Source organism: Chlorocebus sabaeus, chromosome 7, assembly GCF_047675955.1.
Source record: "Chlorocebus sabaeus isolate Y175 chromosome 7, mChlSab1.0.hap1, whole genome shotgun sequence".
Taxonomy (NCBI): domain Eukaryota; kingdom Metazoa; phylum Chordata; class Mammalia; order Primates; family Cercopithecidae; genus Chlorocebus; species Chlorocebus sabaeus.
The window spans coordinates 79,974,562-79,996,232 of record NC_132910.1 but is presented as its reverse complement, the minus strand read 5'-3'; the positions used below and the strand labels follow the sequence as shown (position 1 = coordinate 79,996,232).

Sequence of the window (21,671 nt, the reverse complement as noted above, 5' to 3'; positions counted from 1 at the left end):
GCATGACATAGTTTACAGTACCTTTTAGATATCTAATATCACTCTGAAATATATCTTAATCTGGAAATCCTCTTAGGATTCTTAGTAAGGTCTCTTTAGACTAATCTAGACAGTGAGCTCCTCAAGAGTAGAGCACATGCTTAATTTTTTTTATTTCATCTGACATACTTCCAGTATTTAATTAGAATAGTGTAATTGTTTAATAAATTAATAGCCCATTTCCTAAAAAAATTCTGGGAAACTAAGGACCATGTGTTGGTATGATACTCCTAAATTTCCCTATAAGTTCTTCCTAAAATAAATAGAATTAGTCTTCTCAATTCTGTTCTTTATCTTCTTATTCTGTCACTTTTGTTTACTTTCTTGGAATGTTATTTTTACCTCATTGTTGAGTAATAGAATTATGACACTTCAGGTAATTCCTCTCTCTTTCCCTTCTTCATTCTTGCTTAGTTACTCTGCTAATTCTTGTTAGTACCTAATAAAAATGTCTTTGTATAACAGTGAATTTGTGCCATCAAAAGTAAGTATCCAGTTTTATTCTACTTTAAACATTTTTCTTTTTTAACCGTGTAAAAAATTATTAAACCAATCTGTACCTATTCTGTTTAACATTTGAAATGTCTAATCACATACAGTTTTTGATAATATATTATGCTTCCTAGAGTTTTAAAATACTAGTACTCCAGAACAAAATGGTTACCGATTTCTGTAATTAAGAAAGGCATTTTTTAATTTAATATATTTCTACATGGAATTAGTGCTTTAACCTAGCATCATAATTATTCATTACTTCTTCAATATGTCTCCTAGAATAGGAATTATATCATTCTTTGATATGTCATACCGCAGAGCCCCTATTTTATTATGATTTTGATGAAAGAAAGTCATGGGAAAAGGATGTTATATATTCCAAGGGAATATGTTAAAAATTTCTAAGGCAGAAGTAGTCTTGGTTCCAGGTCAAAGCTAAGAATAAACTGGATACAAGATAACTGATAAAGAAATGGCATGATGGATAAAAGAGAGTTTTATAAAAATATAGAAAAGACTATATAGGTGGTTAAGATAAAAGTAAGTGGTTGAAAGAAATTTTAAAATTTAAGTTTTTCTTCATGTATATAATGAATAGCAAAGAAGACTGATAAGTATAAAGGGGGCAAGCAAAGTGATAAGATCTTGTACATCTCAAAGAGCATTCAGAGCATAATTATAGGGGCAAGTTTGAGTCCAGATCAAACTTGAAGAAAAGTTCCCTTTAAAAATCAAGCAGTTTCCAACAAAAAATTTTGTGATTACATGAATAAACTCATTAAATGAATAGATTTTTATAGATGTAGAATAAATTGATGAGTACACAGTGAGTAAATAAACTATCTTTCAATGTAATTTGACTAACATGGCAGAGTAGGACACCCTGGACACTCCTTCTCCCCACAGATACACGAATTCAGCAACAATTCATGGACAAATTTCCTCTGCGACAAACCAGAAACTAATGGAAATGTTCTCACCTCCTAGGGGATTGGAAAACCAGACTCACCAAAGCTAGCAGGGAGATTTGAGACCCTCTCTTACTAGACACCCTGTCCCCAGTGCCGTGCCATGTGATCAAAAAGAGATCCCTTAGCTCCCAGCTTCACCCAGGGGAGGGAAAGGATTAGGTATGTGCATTCATCACCCCAAATTTTCTGAGGGTAGTCCCCAGAATACTGGCCTCTATCTTGCCAGTCTTGGAGCTCACAGATCCAGCATAGTTTGACCAACCAAGGGAGAATGGAGGCATTGATTTGGACTGACAGATGGCATTGGTCCTGTGCTCTTCTCAGCACAGAGTAAGTAGATGAAAATTCAGTTCTCAGCTTCCCCCCAGGGAGGGCAGAAGTTGATCCAGCACTGCAGCTTCTCTGGGGCAGCCCAGAGAAATAGCATCTGTCTCACGAAGCTCTAATAGGTCCAGCACAGTCTAGCCACATGGGAAAGAACAGAAATAGCAGATTGGGCTGATACATGCTATAGTTTCCTACCCCCCAGCTCATCACAGAGCAAGCAGCTGCCAGCATCTCCCTGGGGAGGGAAAGAGTTTGTAGAGGCCTGCTGAATCTCTGGCCAGCTGATTGGTGGGGGTCTTCTCTTGTATAAGGCTAATCCATGAAGACTGGGAGAGGTGCCGACTTTCTCTAATGCATGGACATAAGCACAAAGTCAAGGAAAAATGAAGAAGCAGCTAAAGATGTTCCATACAAAGAAATAAGATAAATCTCCAGAAACCAATCCTAATGAAAAGAAGTTATGAATTACCTGATAGGGAATTAAAAATAATTCTCTTGAAGATGCTCACCACAGTTAAAAGAACAATGCATGAACAAAGTGAGAATTGCAACAGAGAAAAAATATTAAAAAGTAGCAAAAAAATCATGGATCTAAAGAACACAATAACTGAATTTAAAATAGTGTTGGGAAGTCTAGATATTCATATTCACAACATGATTTTGGACCCTTATCTTACACAACACACAAATATCAACCCAAAATGGATTAAAGACTTAAATCTAACACCTTTACCTATAAAGTTCATAGAAGAAAACCTAGGGGAAAAGCTCCATGGCATCGGTCGTGGCAATGATTTCATGGATATGGCACCAAAAGTACAGACAGCAAGAAAAAAGTAGTCAAGTGGGACTACATCAAACCAAAACGTTTTTACACAGCAAACGAAATCAGCAGAGTGAAAAGGCAGCCAATGGAATGGGACAAAATATTTGCAGACCATATATCCAATAAGGGAATAATCTCTAAAGTATTTAAAGAATTTCTATAACTCAATAGTAAAAAAAACAAAAGACACACAAAAAAACCTAATAACTTGATTTTTAAATGAACTAAATACTTAAGTAGATATTTTTCCAAGGCAACAGGTATGTGAAGAAATGCCCAATGCTCGATGTCACTAAACATTAGGGAAACATAAATACTAAAACTACAATGAGGTATCACCTCACACGTGTCAGAGGGATTATTATCAAAACAAACAAAAAAGACAACACGTGTTGAAGAGGATGTGGAAAAATTGGAAACCTTGAACATTTTTGGTGGGATTGCAAAACGGTGTATCTGCCGTGGAACACAGTATAGAGTTTCTTCAAAAAAAAAAATATATATATAACTACCATATGATCCAGAAATACCTTTTCTGAATATTTATCCCAAAGTATTGAAATTAAGATCTTGAAGAGATGCTAGCGTTCCTGTGCTTATTGCAGCATGTTCACATTAGCGAAGAAATGAAAACAACCTAAATGTCCATCAAAGAGGAGTAGATTAAAATATATAAACCGACAGTGGAATGCTATTTAGCCTTTAAAAAGAAGGAAATTATGCAATATGTGATAACATGAATAAACTTTGAGAGCATTAAATGAAATAAGCCAGTCACAGAAAGACAAACACTGTATGATTTTACTTATATGGAAGTATCTATAGTAGACAGATTTATAGAAACAGAGATGGGAATGGTGACTACCAGGGCCTATGGGGAGAAGAAATAGAGACTTACTAATCAACACACGTGAAGTTTCAGTCAAACAAGATGAATAACCTCTAGAGATCTGTGCAATATTGTACCTGTAGTCAACAATTACATATTGTACACTTAAACATGTTTTAGAAGTGTATAACTCATGTAAGTATTCTTACTACAAATTGATACAAATAATATCTGTCTTTACCAATGCAAATTAGTAATACATAACAGATATGCTCTGACATGAATGGTACATAAAAGTACATATTTCTATTTATTATACTGTAGATATATTATAATTTCACATTTCCCATAGGTTTGCTTTACTGAAATATTTTTTAATATTTGCTCATCTCTACAATTTACTCAAAAATATTTAATTGCATACTAACTATCTTGCATGAAAGTATAGGTTCTCTAAGTTGCAGAAATGCATCAACCATAAAATCTGTGTCTCCTTGGTAAAACAGGCTGACATATGAAATAATCAGTGAAAAAGGTGCTAAATAGATGATGGTTGAAAAGGATGCTTCCCTACACCTTGAGTCTCTTAATTCTAAAATATTAATATAGTACATAATTTTCTTTATGGTCATAAATATAGAACAACTATTCCATATTCAGCTGCAGTTGTGGAGCTCTGACTAGGCTTGCTAGCAAGTTAAGCACCTTGGTTTCCAGCACTAGATTCTTAAAATGCAGAATTTTAGCTTATTCTTCTGTTAAGTGCTCTATGTAATCTATCTTTGAGGTGTTCTCAAATGGTCAGAAACACAAGCATTAATTACGCTAGTGCCAAGACAGTATATATAATAAAACACTAGTTGTGCCCTTGATGTACTCAATCATATGCCAGGCACTGGGAGTTCTGGGAAAAGCTGATCCTTTAAAAAGGCTCATATTTTAATCAGGAATACCTACACTTTAATATTTAAATATAATGTGCATTGTAAAGATACGTATTAAGTTTTATCAAAATGCAGAAAGGAAACAGTAAATTCTACCTGAGAATGAGTAAAACACACATTGTATTGAGGAATGAATGCAGACAGAATGAGGACATCCTGGGCAGAGGAAAATACAATAGTAGAAAATATGAAGTCAATGAGCTCAAATAGAGCATGAGAGAAGCACAATGAAAGCTATCTCAGGGACTTTAGTTGGAGAAATGTAAGCATGATATGTTGGGACAGGATTAAATCAAAATTATTAAGATCAATCAGGAGAAACCATAATATATAAAGAAAAGGGATAAGGAATTTGTATCATCATGGCTAAAACCAGCAGTTATGGAAGAAAATCAATTCCCTTAAGAAAAGTTGTTCTACATTTAGAAGACTACTTCATATCTTACTATGGATTTGTCCAGAAGCCGACCTTCAGGAAAAAGTTCCAAAACATGTCATTTATTTAGTAAGTAATACCAGGGAGCACCAGTAAGAAGGTGGGGAAGTGGTACCAAAGAGAAGACAGTCAATAAAAGGCTTTTTAAAATTAAGGAAGTTAACACTGTGAGTAACTAAAACTTGATGAATTCTGAAAGTGTAGAACACAAGCCTCAGAGTTACTTCACCCATGCAAGAAGGGAGTTTGGGTTTTTTATGTGCCAGTTCCCTTCAGACATGTCAGGCTGCTCAGAACAGGGTGGAACATTAGTTCTGTAACACTTATAGATTTATGCACAGTTGGATAGATGAGCAAAAGAGATTCAGATAGCCAAAGAAAGCCATAAGACAGGAATGCCTGTGTAGGTAGTTTCAAGTGAAGCAGGTATCCAGTGAAGTAGTAAAGGCAAGGAAAGAAGGCCAACGTTACATTTTACCCTCAAAAACTCTAATCATTATCATAAATCTCACTAAATTTCTTTTCTACTTGTATGTCTGATGTGTCATCTTTAAAGATATGGTTATTAAATATTCTAATACTGATACTTTTATTTTTCTCGTGGCAGACTAATCAACAGTTTCTGAAAACAGTAACTGAACAAAGTGTGATGATCGAACAACTCCGAAAAAAACTTAGGTATTTTCAAAAATGAATTTCATTATTTCATTGTTAATTATTTTTCTTCGAGGGAGCTGATGATGCTGTAATTTTCCCTATGAGTGTTTTTTTTTTTTCCTTCCTTTTGTTAAGCTTCTGTCAATATCTTTTTGTGTGTATGATCTGTTAGGATGGGAAGAAACTGAAACCAAGATTATTAGGAGATAACTGTGATACACAGTCAGACCTCTAAATACACAGATGTTCAAGTCCCTTATATAAAATGACATAGTATTTATATATAACCTATACACATCTTCCCATATACTTTAAATAATCTGATTTTGATTATTTTTATTGTTTTAAAAATATTTTCAATCTGCAATTGGTTGAACCCACGAATGGGGAACCCACAAATCATTTGAGCATTTTTTCATATACCTATTGTCCGTTTGTATATCTTCTTTTGAGAAATGACTATTCAGATATTTTGCCCATTATTTGTCCTTTTTCTTCTTCTTGAGTTGTTTTAGCTCTTTACATATTCCAATTCTGGTTATTAATCCCTTGTCCAGTGGGTAGTTTACAAATATTTTCTTCCATTCTGTGAGTTTTTTCATTTACTTATTGTTTCCTTTGCTGTCCAGAAGCTTTTTAGCTTGATATGATCCCATATGTACATTTTTGCTTTGGTTGCCTGTACTTTTGAAGTCCTCCTCAAGAAATCTTTACCCATACAAATGTCTGGAGTGTTTCCCCAACGTTTTCTTCGAGTAGTTTCATAGTTTCAGGTCTTAGATTTAGTCTTTGATCCATTTTGGTTTGACTTTGGTTTATGGCGAGAAATAGGGGTTGAAAATGCATTGACTGTAAATGCATTGATTTATTTCTGGGTTCTCTGTCTGTTCAATTCATCTATGTGTCTGTTTTTATGCCAGTACCATTCTGTTTTGGTTACTGTAAGTTTGTAGTGTAATTTGAAGTCAGTTAATGTGATGCCTCTAGCTTTGTTCTCTTTGCTCAGGATTGCTTTATCCTGTGTCTTTTTTGGTTCCCTTTAAATTTTGGGATTTTTTTCTATTTCTGTAAAGAATGTCATTGGTATTTTGATTGCATTTAATCTATAGATTTGATTGCTTTGGGTACTATGGATACTTTAACAATATTATTCTTCTGATTCATTAACATGGAATATCTTCCCATTGTTTTGTGTCATCTTCAATTTCTTTCATCAAAGTTTAATAGTTTTCTTTTAGGGTTCTTTTACTTCTTTGGTTATTTGTTACTGAGTATTTTGTTTTATTTGTAGCTATTATAAATTTCTTGTTTTTTTGGTTTTTTTTTTTCAGATTGTTCAGTTGGCATATAGAAATAATACTGATTTTTGTTTGTTGATCTTGTATGTGGCAACTTTACTTAATTTATCCAATCTAATAGTTTTTTTGATTGAATCTTTAGGTTTTTCTAAATATTAAGATCATGTCATCTGCGAACAAGGATAATTTGACTTCTTCCTTTCCAATTTGGGTGCCCTTTATTTCCTTCTCTTGTCTAACTATTTTGGCTAGGACTCCTTACACTGTGTTGAATAACAGTGGTGAAAGTAGGTATCCTTGTCTTGTTCCAGATATTAACAGAAAGGCTTTCAGTTTTTCCCCATTCAGTATGATATTAGCTCTGGGTTTGTCATACATGACTTTTACTGTGTTGAGATATGTTTCTCTTATACCCAGGGTTTCTTTAGAGTTTTTATCACAAAGGGATGTTGAATTTTATCAAATACTTTTTCAGCATCAATTGAAATTATCATATGGTTTTTGTCTTTTGTTCTGTTGATATATCACATTCATTGATTTTCACGTATTGAACCATCCATGCATCCCTGGGATGAATCGCACTTGATCATGTAGAATGATCTCTTTAATGTGTTGTTGAATTGAGTTTCCTAATATTTTGTTGAGGATTTTTGCATCTGTGTTCATCAGAGATGTTGGCGTATAGCTTTCCTTATTTTGCTGTGTCTTTGTCTGGTTTTGGTATCAGGGTGATACTGAATAAGTTTGGAAGTATTCCTTTCACAATTTTTTGGAATAGTTAGAGTAGGATTGGTATTAGTTCTTCTTTAAATGTTCAGTAGAATCCAGCAATGAAGCCATCAAGTCCCAGTCTTTTCTTTGATGGGAGATTTTTTATTGCCGCTTCTATCTCTTTATTTGTTATTGGTCTGTTCAAGTTTTGTATTTCTTCGTGGTTAAATCTTGGTAGGTTGGATGTTTCTAGGAATTTATTCATTTCTTCTAGATTTTCTAATTTATTGGCATATTGGTTTTTCATAATAGTTTCTAATGGTATTTTCAATTTTTGTGATTTCAGTTGTAATATCTCCTTCTTCATCTCATTTTATTTACCTGAGTCTTCCGTATTTTTTTTTTCAGATTGGCTAAAGGTTTGTTGATTTTGTTTGTCTTAAAAAAACAACTTTTTTTCGTTTATCTTTTGTATTTTTTAGTCTGAATTTTATTTATTTCTGCTCTGCTCTTTATTATTTCTTAAACTAATGTTAAGTTTGGTTTTCTCTTGCTTTTCCAGTTGTTTAAGAAATATCCTTAGGTTGTTTATTTGAAGTTTTTCTACTTTTTGATGGAGGTGTCTATTACTATAAACTTCACTTTTAGTGCTGCTTTTGCTGTATCTGTAGGTTGTGATACATTGTTTCTATTTTTATTTGTTTAACAAATATTTAAATTTCCTTCTAAATTGGTTAATTGACCCAATGGTCATTCAGGAGCATATTGTTTAATTTCCTTGTGTTTGTGTTGTTTTCAAGTTCCTCTTGTTACTGAATTTTAGTTTTATTCCTTTGTAGTCAGAAAAGATACTTTATATAATTTCTGTTTGTTTGAATTTTGGGGACTTGTTTTATGGCCTAATACATGTTCTGTCTTTGAGACTGTTTCATATACTGAGAAGAAGAACATGTATTTTTCACCTGTTGGATGAAATACTCTGTAGATGTTTATTAGGTCAATATAGTCTATAGTACAAATTGAATCTAATGTTTCTTTGTTGATACTCTATGTAGATTATCTGTCCAGTTCTGAAAGTGGGGTGTTGAAGTTCTCAGCTATTATTTTATTGGTATCTAACTTTATCTTTAGTTCTAATATTTGCTTTATATATGTGGATGTTCCAGCATTGAGTACATATATATTTACAATTCTTATATCCTCTTGTGGGATTGACCCCTTTATCATTATATAATAACATTTTTTACTCTCTTTACAATTTTTGTCTTGAAATCTATTTTATCTGGTGTAAGTATAGCTACTCTTGCTCTTTTGGGGTTTTTGTTTGCATGGAAATATTGAAAATATTTCATATATTTTCAGTCTTTGGGTGTCTTTATAGATGAAGTGAGTTTCTTGTAGGCAGCATATGATTAGGTCTTTTTTTTTCTATTCAGCTACTCTTTTTTTATTTGAGAATTTAGTCCAGTTACATTTAGTGTTATTAGTAATAGGTAAGGACTCACTACTGCCATTTTGTTACTTTTTTTCTGGGATTGTATTGTTGGTCCTCCCTTCCTTTCTGTCTTCTTTTGTGTAAAAGTGACTTTCTCTTGTAGTAGATTTTAATTTCTTGGCTTTTCAGGTTTTTTTGTATCTATTATAGGTTTTTATTTTGTGGTTACCATGAGGCTTGCAAATACTATAACCAATTGTTTTAAACTGACGATAACTTAACTCTGATTATAAAGAAAAATAAGCAAAGAGAATTTAAAACTCCACACTTTAACTTCATCTCCACTGCTTTTTGATTTGTTGTCTCTATTTACATATATTTTATATTGTCTGTCTCTTCAAAAGTTATAGTATTTTATCATTTTTGGTAAGTCTGTCTTCTAGTCTTCTGATGAAAGATATTAGTGGTTTATACACCACAATTAGAATTAAGGGTGTCTAACCAGAGTTAGACTATTCTGTATTTGTCTGTGTACTTACTATTGCCAGTGAGTTTTATATCTTCAGATGATATCTTGTTACTAATGAACATCCTTTTCTTTTGGATTGAAGAACTCCCTTTAACGTTTCTTGTAAGACAGGTTTGGTGTTGACAAATTCCATAAGCTTTTTTTTTTTTTTTTTTTTTCTGTGAAAGTTTTAATTTCTCCTCTATGTTTGAAGGACAGTTTTTCTTTCACATATTATTTACTTCCCTTCTCTTGCTGCTTTTAAGATCCTTTATCCTTGACCTTTGAGACTTTGATTATTATATGTCCAGAAGTAGTCTTATTTGGTTTGAATCTGCTTGGTGTTCTTTGACCTTCTTGTACCTGGATGTTCATATCTTTCTGTGGGTTTGGAAAGTTCTCTGTTATTATTTCTTTGAATAAACTTTCTACATCATCTCTCTTAGTACATCCTCTTTAAGACCAGTAACTCTTAGATTTGCCCCTTTAAGACTGTTTTAAAGATCTTGTAGGCATGTTTCATTCTTTTTTTCTCCTCTGAGTATTTTCATATAGCCTGTCTTCAAGCTCATGGATTCTTCTAGTTGTTCAGTTCTGCTTTTGAGAGAGTGATGCATTTGTCAGTTTTTCAACTGAATTTTTCAACTCCAGAATTTCTACATGACTTTTAAAAAATTATTTCGGTCTCTGTCAAATTTCTGATGGGATTCTGAATTCCTTCTGTTATCTTGAAACTTGTTGAGCTTCCCCAAAACAGCAATTAATACTTTGAATTCCTTGTGTGTAAGGTCACATATTTCCGTCACTCTAGGATTGGTTACACTGGTGCCTTATTTAGTTCATCTGGTAAGGTCATGTTTTTCCTGAATGTTCCTTGTGCTTGTGGAGGCTCATTGGTATCTGAGCAATGAAGAGTTAGGTATTTATTAAAATTTTTGCAGTCTTGGCTTGTTTGTATTCTTCCTTCTTGAGTGGGCTGTCCACGAACCTAAAAGAGATTGAATATTGTGACCTAAGCCTGCAATTATTGCAGCCATTTCAGAACATTGCAGAAGCCATTTCAGAACCATTCCTAGGCTTCGATTCCTTAGGAATGCTGCAGCTCTTAGATCCTCCTGCATACACAGACTTGCTAGACTTCGGTAAGATGAGGGATAATTCCCTGGGTAACCAGGCCAAGTCTCTTACTCCTTCCACAATCAGAAGGAGTCTCTCTGTGCACTGTGCTGTCTGGAGTTGGGGAGAGGTGACGTGGCCATTCTCATGGCTTCCACAGCTAGCACTACACAGAGTCACACCTGAATCCCTGCAGACCAGTACAGTAGTGGGGCTAACCCAAGGCCTGCAGCCACCACTGCCACCACCACTGATGTTTATTCAAGACCCAGGACCACTTCAGTTAGCAGGGGGTGAATTCTGCCAGGATGGGGTGCATCCCATTAGAGGAGTGGATTCTCTTCTAGCACAGAGTGAGTCTAGAAACCCATTCAGGTACAAAAATCTAGAATCTGGGACTTCAGAAATCTGCTTGGTGCTTTTACTGTGGCTGAGCTAGTACTCAAGTTGCAAGACACAGTCCTCTATACTCTTCCTTCCCCTTTCCCCACGCAGAAAGAGTCTCTTTGGAGCAGTACTGCCTGGAGTTTGGGAAGGGATGACACAGGCAATCCCTTGGCTGCCACTGCTGGTCACACTGGGTTGTACCCTAAGTGCACTGCCTCTGAGACCAGTGCAGCACCAGGGCTTGCCTTAGGACTGCAGTCCTTGTGGCCTGACTACCACTTACATTTATTCCAGGCCCAGGCTACTTTAGTCAGTGGTAGTGAAGGCAGCAGAGATTTGGTTTCCTCCCACTGGGACAGTGAATTCCCCTCTGGTTTGGGGCTGGTCTAAATGCTGCCTCCATGGGTGCTGGTGGAATTCTAGCCTGTGTTGTGTTCTACTGTGACAGGACAGCACTGAGTTCTAATGCAAAGTTCAACACTTACTTCACTCTCCCTCCCTCTAGCACACAAATTATCTGTGCACTCTGCACTGCTTGGGGTTGTGGGCAGTTTGTATAGGTAATGAAAAACTGTCTTTCCTACACTCATCAGTACGTCTTTCCTTGATATTATGTTCAAACCAGGTATTGTGATCACTCACATGATTTTTTGGTTCTTATGAAGATGCTTTCTTATGTGAGTGGTCATTCAATTTGATATTTTTGCAGGGGAGTTGTTGGAGAGTTCTATTCAGCCATCTTGCTCTGCTTCCTCTCCTTAGAGAAATACTTCTTAATAAAGATTTAGGCTGGGCGCAGTGGCTTATGCCTGTAATCCCAGCACTTTGGGAGGCTGAGGCAGACAGATCACCTAAGGTCAGGATTTTGAGACCAGCCTGGCCAACATGGTGAAACCCCATCTCTACAAAAATTAAAATTAGCCTGTCATAAAAAAAACAAAAGATTTAAATACAAGGCAAAAAGGAAAAGATTTCTTTACTTAAATATGTTAAAATATTAGGCTTCTGTTACAAAAACAATATAAGTCAAATGAAAAGACAACTCATAGTCTGTAAGAAGACATTTACAGTGCATGTATTGTAACTGACAACAGATTAGTGTTAAGGACACATTAACTGATTAAGTATCAATAAGAATAATTAACTCATCAAAAATTAGGCAAAGGATATGAATAAGCATTCAAAAGTTACAGCGATCAGGAAAATGCAAGTAAAAAACGTGATACTACTTCATACTCAACAATCAATGTAAAAATGTGGAGTGTAATAACGAGGCCAAAAAATTACAGTGCGATACAGTTTAAATGATTTAAACAATAGTGTGTATTGATCATTGATATATGTATATGGATATATCAATATATATTCATAATATATAGTAAAAATTATATGTCTGTTACATATATATGTAGTGTCTGTGTGTGTGCATTACAAGAGAATAAAGTACCATTCCCAGAAATTATGTATCCTTACTTCAAGTTAATGATTGTCTCTGTGGAATGAGGCTATTTGTGGAAGTAGAGAATTGAAGACAACCTAGGTATCTGTGACTAAGGGAATGAACAGTAAAATGTGTTAATTACATCCTGTGAAATACTGTGCATCATTTAGAAACACATATTTACATGAAAAGATGTAGTTACAGCAACATGGGTAGAACTAGAAAACAATGTTTATATTTAAAAAGTAAAATACATGGATCTATAACATAAAACACATGCTTGTAATAACAATATATGTTTTACCAGTAAATGTGTATATCTGAGGATATATCACATTTTTATGTGAACTTATGAAATGGAGGAGAATGAGAAACGGATTGAGAATAAGCAAAAAACAAAAATAAACAAATGAAAACATCTTTTACAGCTGATAATGATAATAGGTCATGGAGTGAATAGTGTAAAAGTTCAACTTTGCATTCAAGGTTAAGAAAAGAGTAGAAGGAAAAAAGGAATATAAGATTTTTGGCATATTTAGGATAAATTAGAAGGTAGAGATCTTGGAAGGATGAGTAAGGAAACTGGTTCATAAAGACCTGCAATCATATTATAGTAATGGAAATAGAAAATAAAAATGCATATAAAAAATCTGTACAGGAAAAATGGGCCGAACTTCATAATATTGGACTAAAGGACAGGGGAAGAATCATGAAATTTTATTGCTAGCAGGTATGTTAATGTTCATCTAGTTTAACTTCCTAATTTTATAGAAAACTCAAAGTGAACCAAAGGCTTAGAAACTATTTGTCTTGTCCAGAGTTGCACAACAAATTCATGGAAAAGCCAAATTAGAACTCACATCTTGCAACTGCTAATCTAGTGAGCATCTAAGCCTGGCTCTCTGACAGTATGCACAGCAGTAGGGAAGTTAAGTAGGAGAGTTGATTGGGGGTAAAAAGTATGATGAGTAGATACTTTGATTTTTGACATCTGCCTGGAAGATTCATTTAGCGTGGACATTAGGGCCTAAGGATTATACATTGAGTTTAGAGATTGATAAAATTAGTTGCAGTTTTCCAAAGCCTAAAACGTCTTAAGTGTTTAATTGTCCGTGAGCAACTTTGCCATAATATTTACTGACAGTATTCCATAGCTTAACATTAAGCAGTTCAGAGTTGTATACATAAAACTATACTTGCTTTTCCTGCCACAGATTTGAAGGAACATAAGGATAAACAGATGCTTCTTTTAGGGAAGAGGGTGTTGCTTTCAAGTATGACAGATTCTGAATGATGGGCATATTGACATTACCAGAATTTAGGTTTTGAGATGCTCTATGTAACCATGCCAAGAATAACTAAATTACAAACTCCTTAAGCACTAGAGTTGTTTAAGTTTGTGCTTATACTGAAACATATTAATTTCATTTGTTGTCTGATAGTGTGGCGCAAAAAAGTTAAAATCATGTGAATTTATAATTAAAGCTTTAATCATATTTCATTTTGAGAGTTTTTGGTGATACCTTGTCATAGTAGATAAAACTCTTCAGCCTATTTTCTTAAGAACCTTCATTCACCTGATCTTCCTCAACCCTCCAGTTATACAGAAAAGTAGTCATATTGCTGTTTCTCAGAAAAACTTTTGGTAACCTCCTTTTTGCCTTAGATCATTCTGTTTCTCAGAAAATGTATAATTTTCTAAACCTAGCTAAAACTTGCCTTCTCCCAAAAGACTTCTCTCATTCATTCTACCAGATTTTTACTCTTTTATTCTTGTGAACCTACTCAGTATTTATTCATTTAAACTTAGATTTATACTGTTTTTCCAGAGGTGCTTTTTTGTCTTATATATTTATTTATAATATATATCCAACTGAGTTATGATGATAATTATTTTCCAACTCTCATGTGCTTAGATTTTATGCCTGCCTTGTAAAGTCTTCAAAGGGAATGATTGTCATTTATTATATATTTTTAGGAATAACCAATGTTATCTTTTAAAAGGATGTACTATAAAGACTAGGTAGTGGCCAGGCGCTGTGGCTCACGCGTGTAATCCCAGCTCTTTGGGAGGCTGAGGCGAGCAGATCACCTGAGGTCGGGAGTTCAAGACCAGCCTGACCAATATGGAGAAACCCCGTCTCAACTAAAAATACAAAATTAGCCGAACGTGGTGGCACATGCCTATAATCCCAGCTACTAGGGAGGCTGGGGCAGGAGAATCGCTTGAACCTGGGAGGCAGAGGTTGCGGTGAGCTGAGATCAGACCTTTGCACTCCAGCCTGGGCAACAAGAGTGAAACTCTGTCCCAAAAACAAAAACAAAAAAAGACTAAGTAAAGCATTTGCATGGGTTCCTTATTAACTTTTCATCAGAGTAGCATCATCAGAATATTTGTTAAAAACAATTTTAGCTGGCCAGGTATGGTAGCTCACGCCTGTAATCCCAGCACTTTTGAGGCCAAGGTGGATGGATCACCTGAGGTCAGGAGTTTGAGAACAGCCTGGCCAACATGGTGAAACCCCATCTCTACTAAAAATACAAAAATTAGCTGGGCGTGGTGGTGGGCACCTGTAATCCCAGCTACTCAGGAGACTGAGACAGGAGAATTGCTTGAACCCAGGAAGCAGAGGTTGCAGTGACCTAAGATTATGCCATTGTACTCCAGCCTGGGCAACAGAGCAAGACTCCATCTCAAAACAATAATAACTTAGCCACTAAGGACTTATCTCATTAACAGACATAGCTATTATCTTCATATAAGGAGCCTATAATTTGTCAAATCAATTCGTTTTATATTCATTGAGAACTTAAAAATGTACATCTGTGCTCTGAGGGTAGAAACAGTCTTTATAATAAGTTTATGTACAATGTGATAGCCTCAAAGTTATTTTAATTTCACCCATTTCATCTCATGCACACTTTTGTAGCTTCAACAGTTTCTATGAGGATGAGATCTCATTAAATTTTTCTAGCTTAAAGTTCTCCTGGTTCTCTCTACCCACATGGCTCAGAGACACCTGAAAAGCAGCAGGCTCCAAACTAACCTTATCATTATCACTCAAATCTTTTATCCATATTCATGAGTTGTACCATCCAATTCCCGATTCAGAAAACTAGGAGACATCATAAATTCTTTTCTGTCCCAACTCTACCTTATAAATGTCTCTCTGATCTTTCACTTCATTACTTTCTCATCTGAGCTACAGCTGTAACCTCTAAATTAGCTTACTGCTTCCATCTTCCTCTTTCGTACTATTATCAAAGTGATCTTTCTAAAATATGTCTGATCATGTCACTCTCCTTCAGTGGTTACTAAATACCTATAGGATATAATCCAAATTATTCAACTTGACAAATTATTCAGCTTGAGTCTCCTGTGGTACCAAACAAATTCTTCCTATGTGCCTCAACTGTAGACTGCACATACATCTGTCACAGCATTTTTTTTCTTTTTTTTTGGCAGGAGACCAGAGTTTTATTATTATTCAAATCAGTCTCCCCAAAAACCCTCAGGGATCAGAGTTTTTAAGGATAATTTGGCGGGTAGGAGCCAGTGAGTCAGGAGTGCTGATTGGTTGGCTCAAGGATGAAATGACAGGGACTCGAAGCTGTCCTCTTATGCTGAGTCAGTTCCTGAGTAGGGGCCACAGAACCGGTTGGCAGGTCCAGGTGGGGCCATCCGGTTGTCAGAAATGCAAAAACCTGGAAAGACATCTTAAAAGAACAATCTTAGGTTTACAATAGTAATGTTATCTTCAAGAGTAATTGGGGAAGTTGCAAATCTTAAGACCTCCAGACTAAATGGCTGGTAATATTTAGAATTCCAGCCCCTCTCCTCCTAACTTGGTGGCTCGGGGCCTTTCATTCATTTTACAAGAACAGTGTAGCTTTTGGAAAGGGCTATTTAAACTATAAACTAAATTCCTTCCCAAGGCTTATTCATCCTATGCCCAGGAATGGACAAAGAGAGTTTGGAGGTTAGAAGCAAGATGCAGTTGGTTAGATCTGATATCTTACACTGTCACAGCATTTTTAACACTTTATTGTTTACAAATCCATCTCTCTACACTACTCTTTGAGCCCCTGGAAGGCATGGATTATGATTTGGTGATTTTTATCTTGCCATCATGTAGCACAGTACTAGACGTATGGCAGGTGCTCAAAAAAATACTTGAGTGAGTGAGTCAGTTAACTAAATAATTAAACTGCACTTTATTGGAGAGACAAAGCTAATTTATTCATGCAGATTTGCTATCTGCGTCCTTTGCTCTTTGACCTCTCAGGGCACAATTGTTTTCTTGAACTGTCATTATTTTAAAAAATTATATTTTGTCTCCTTCAGCTACACAGAAATGTGTGACCACTTAGAAGTTGGATTTCCAAAACAACACACCTGAAAAAAATCATTTTAATATAATTAATAGAAGCTTTGCACAATGAATTTAAAAGATTTTTAGTGTTTCTCATTATAGATCCAGGCTTTAAGCTATATTAACTTTTAAATGTTTTTATTACCAATAATCTCAAAGTTTGACTGGGTGCTAAAGCCTTAAATATTTTTTATGTTTAGTGGTTTCTCTATATTTAAATATGAAATAAAATCCAGAACATCTTTAAAATATGATAGCAAAATTACTTATATATAAGTGGCTTCATTGAAGAGCATTAGAGCTGATGTGATAGGAATGCAATTCTTAGTATTGCTCTATCATATTAAATCTGAAAAGGTAAATTATATAAATCACAGTTTGTATACATTCATTGTGTTCATTTTAATCTTTTTTACAAATGCATATTTTTTTCTTTAAAAATGTATGTGCTGATAATTTTTATATACTATCTTACTTTTTTAAAAGACATGTACTTTTGCCGGGTAATAGTTTTATTTTAGCTGAGATAACATATTTTTCTCAGATGTTTCATATTCCAATTTAAATAATATTGTGTCTTCTATTATAAAAATGCTATGGAAATCTGGAATTCATGGATCACTAGTTTTAATTCATAGTGTGTCTTGGAAACAATCCCATGTGAGAAATGGCCCTGAGCAGATGTGCTTAGTCATAGAATTGCCAGACAGTTCCTTATGTGTTGGCAGCTAGTTTTCTGAGCATGGAAAACAGGTTTTCAGATAAGGAGTAGGGCTTTGCTGTCAGTTTTCTATTTCTTCACACTGTTTTACTTTAATGTTATTTAAAGGGATTACTGTCACCTTTATTCAATAATGTTTATTTTTTTTTTCTCTCAATCTTTAAGAGACAGTAACAAGATTATTAGACTTTTAGAACACACTAGTCAAGAGTGGAACCTTAGCCACAGTTAATTAATATTAACATTTCTTGTTTGGGGGTCTGGCAAGAATAAAACAAATACATAACATCATTGTTCAGAACTTTTGCCTCTAAGAGTAGATGACTGTTTTCTGTCAAAATATATTTTAATTGATGTTTATAACTTTCTTTTGCAAATACTCTACATTATTCTACCTATCTTTAAAAATGTGGTTCTGTCTGGTATGAAATTTAAAAAGCATAGGCTTTGAAGTCAGCTCTAGTTTTTTATTCTGGCTCTGCCATTGTCTTAATCCATTGGGGCTGCTATAACAAAATGCCACATACTGAAAAACTCATAAACAACAGAAATATATTTATTACAGTCTGGAGGCCAGGAAGTTCAGAATTAAGAAGATGACAGATTTGGGGTTTGGTGAGGGGCTGTTTCCTGATTATACATGACACCTTCTCTCTTTGTCTTCACGCAGTAAAAGGGGCAAACAAGCCTCCCTTGGGCCTCTCTTATGAGGGCGCTAATCCCATTTTCGAGGGCACTGCTATCATGAGCTAATCACCTCCCAGAAGGCCCCACCTCATAATATCATTACATTGAGAGTTATATGAAGGTCGTATTTATATGAGATTTCAACATATGAATTTTGCAGGGACACAGATACTCAGACTAAAGCAGCCATTTACTGGTGACTTGGGTAGGTTGTTTAACTGCATGGACTTCAGTTTTCTCATTGCTATAATGAAAATGCAGTTACCTTTCTTGCAGTGTTGCAATGTAATATAACTTACTGTCTTTGCCCACTTCCCTTCTACTTTAGTATCCAACCTCTGTAGGTAGGATATACAATATTTACAAATTACCTGCTAGTAGATTTGGGAGTTGGTATTAACATTGTAATAAATAGTGGATTATTTACCTCCCAGACGTGGGAAATCTGCCTTTTTTTGTTGCTGCTATAATTTCTATGACCAGAGTAACCATTTCTTTCTTTCTCCTCTTTCTATTATGTTGTACCCCCATTTCTTGCCAACTGTACAATCCCAAATTCTTTCTGTTCCCTTCTGTATGTTTCAGTTATATTCTTTTCGTTTTGAAATCTTAGTTTCTCTTTTGCAGGGTTCTTTTAAGACCTCAGATGTATAGACCTCCCTGATGAGTCCTCAGATACTTTCTTCTTCCCATTCTTTGGTGTTGCTTGGAAGAATCTGTATTTATTATAATCACTCTTTGGAGTTTTCTTCAGTTTGGATTAGCCCCACCTATCTATTCTCCTCAAGAATTACTGGTACCTTTTATGCCTTAAAAATGCCTCCCTCATTCTCCTTGGTTGTTGATTTTCCTTAACGGATGATTTTTTTCTACCTTTCTTGAACATTTCTCTACCAGGACTTTTGTGTTTATGCCATGATTTCTTCTTTGACTTTTGTTGCTTTTTTTTTTTCCTTCTTCTCCTTTTGCTCCCCTCATTTCCTTATCCTACCTATGAAAAGTATACATTTCTTAGATTTCTAACCATGTGACTCAATTTCTGTCCTTCATAGATGATCATATCTACCCTCCCCAATTCAAACTTTCAGCTCAATAACGTTTCCCAAGTATACACCTCTGACCTTGATCTCTTTGTTGATTTCCATAATTGAATTGCTAGGTCAGTGGTTTTCAAACTTTTTATTTTTTAACAGTAAACTTTTAAAAAAAAGAAATCTTATACATGGAACCTCAGAATTTAAACTTATAAAAGCAGAATGGCTATGAAGGAGTAGAGGGCCTCCCTATCTTAGTAGCTAATGCCATCATCAAACCTCAGAATTTTTGCTTGCTTGCTCTCTATCGCTTCATCTCTATGTCTGCTCCTGTTGGCTCTATGTATAGATGATCGCAAATCCACTCATCATCAATATCACCTCTACCCCCACTGTCTCTTGTTTGCAGGCCCTTTTCTCTGGTCTACCTGCTTTCACTCTTACTCCACTGCAATTCATTCTCCACACAATATATCACATCATTTACCTGCTTCAGACCCTCCAGTGGATTTTCATTGCAATTGGAACACATTCCAAAATTCCTACTATATTCAGAAGGCCCTTATGTGATCTGACCTCTAAACTTCCTCTCTGACTTTATCTTACACTTTTTTCTCTGTGATACATTCCGGCTTAATTGTCATTTCTTTGTTTTTCTCATATTCTTTCATTTATTCTTAATTATCTTTGCCTGTAATTCTTCTACCCTAAATTTTCATCATCACCCTTTAGGTCGCAGTTTTCATCATCACCCTTTAGGTCGCAGCTCAGATATTTCTACATAGATGTCCCTGATGACCCATGTCTTTCCTATTTCCCTGTATCATCTTCTTTATAACATTGTCACTTTCTTTAATTACCTGATTTATTGAAATGCTTATTGCCTGTCTCCCTCCATTACAATATGAACTTTATGAGACAGGGGCTTTATCTTCGTTGTTTACCATTGCATCACCAGTGCTGATGACAGTGCTTCGTATGGTGCATGTAGCTGCTCAATAGACAGCGCTTGGTATGGTACATGTAGGTGCTCAGTAAAATCACTCTAGGACTCCTGAAATACAGGAAAAAACAAACAAAAAACTGATGAGCCACCAGCTCTTAAAGCTCAACATGTCCAAATTATATTCACAATGTAGGGCATATTATAAGCATTCAATAAATATTTGTTCAGAGTATGAATGCATGGAATCCCTTAAATTATCTTTGTGAAACCTACACCATCTCTCTCAATATTGTTGTCATCACTCTGGTTTAGACTTTTCCTCCCTCTTACTCATTTATTATAACATATTGGTTACAGAGAGAGACAGAACTATCATTCTAGTCTATTTTTCATGAATGCCAGGTTTAAATTTCTAAAGTGCAACTCTGATACCATTATTGGTGCAGTTCCCCAGTTGCCTCTAAATTGATACAGATAACTCAATTAAGGACATCGACATTGTAGTCCCTGTGGCCTTTACAGTCTTATTTCTCATCTTCTCTAAATAAGTCCTACACTTACCTACCTTTATGCTTGTGCTTATCTTGTTTTTTCCTAAAGCTTTCTCTATCTCTTCTTGTGAGATATATAATTCCTCTGCCAATTCTTGCTTTAAATACCTCTCACTTCGGTATTCTCCCAGCTAAATGTAAATGTGCTGCATACTCAGAATCATAATGTGTTATTTTAATCTTTTGTGTTACTTAACATATGCTTGCTTTGTGGCCCTCCTCAAGATTACTATAGTGCTATAATTACATTATTGAGCTGAAAGTTTAAATTAGGTAGGGTAGATATGATCATCTGTGAAGGAGAAAAACCCTTTGTGTGTTTTGTACCACATTATTGCAGCATCTCAAACATTGCAGGCATGAAGTAAACATGTTGTAAGCATGTCTGTTGAATAAGAGATTTCGATAGTCTGATCAATAATAGAGTATGAATTAATGTTTTCTGCACTTTGTCAGTGTTACCCAAAGTTACATGACTCTAAGACTATACTTGTAATCATTGTTTACAAAAGAGTAAATTGTGAATTGTAGTTATTTTATAAAATCTAAGACAGTGAATATACATCAGAATCCCCTGTAGAGATTCTGAATAACAGAGATGACCAAGTATTGCCTGCAGACATTCTGAATAAGTCTCAGATTGAGCCTATCCATATATGAAGTGAAAAAGCCTATGCATATTAGTTGCAAAAAGCTCACTTTCGTACACACAAAGTATGGACACTACTACTGGTATCATAGAATATTATATCTAACATAAAAATTAGAATTTTGAATTACGTAAAACTATGTATAATTTTGAGTTAACTTCAAGTTTCTATAAATAATACACAAATAGCGTATTTAAAAACTGAAGAGCCACTATTTTGGAAAGTTTTGTTAGCTCAATGTATAGATTATAATATCCATTGCTTTCAGAATTTCTTCAGAACGCTTCTG

At 34.9% G+C, this 21,671-nt stretch overlaps 1 protein-coding gene across 5 annotated transcripts in view; it reads left to right on the top strand.

The window, feature by feature from the left end:
- The window catches only part of SCLT1 (sodium channel and clathrin linker 1), a 224,997-nt gene that overhangs the window by 106,903 nt on the left and 96,423 nt on the right, over positions 1-21,671 (top strand). For all 5 annotated transcript variants that reach the window (XM_037991956.2, XM_073017630.1, XM_037991963.2 and 2 more), the window contains one exon: positions 5,475-5,545. In XM_037991956.2, coding sequence (XP_037847884.1) covers positions 5,475-5,545 — 71 coding nt within the window. The remainder of the gene's footprint in view (positions 1-5,474; positions 5,546-21,671) is intronic.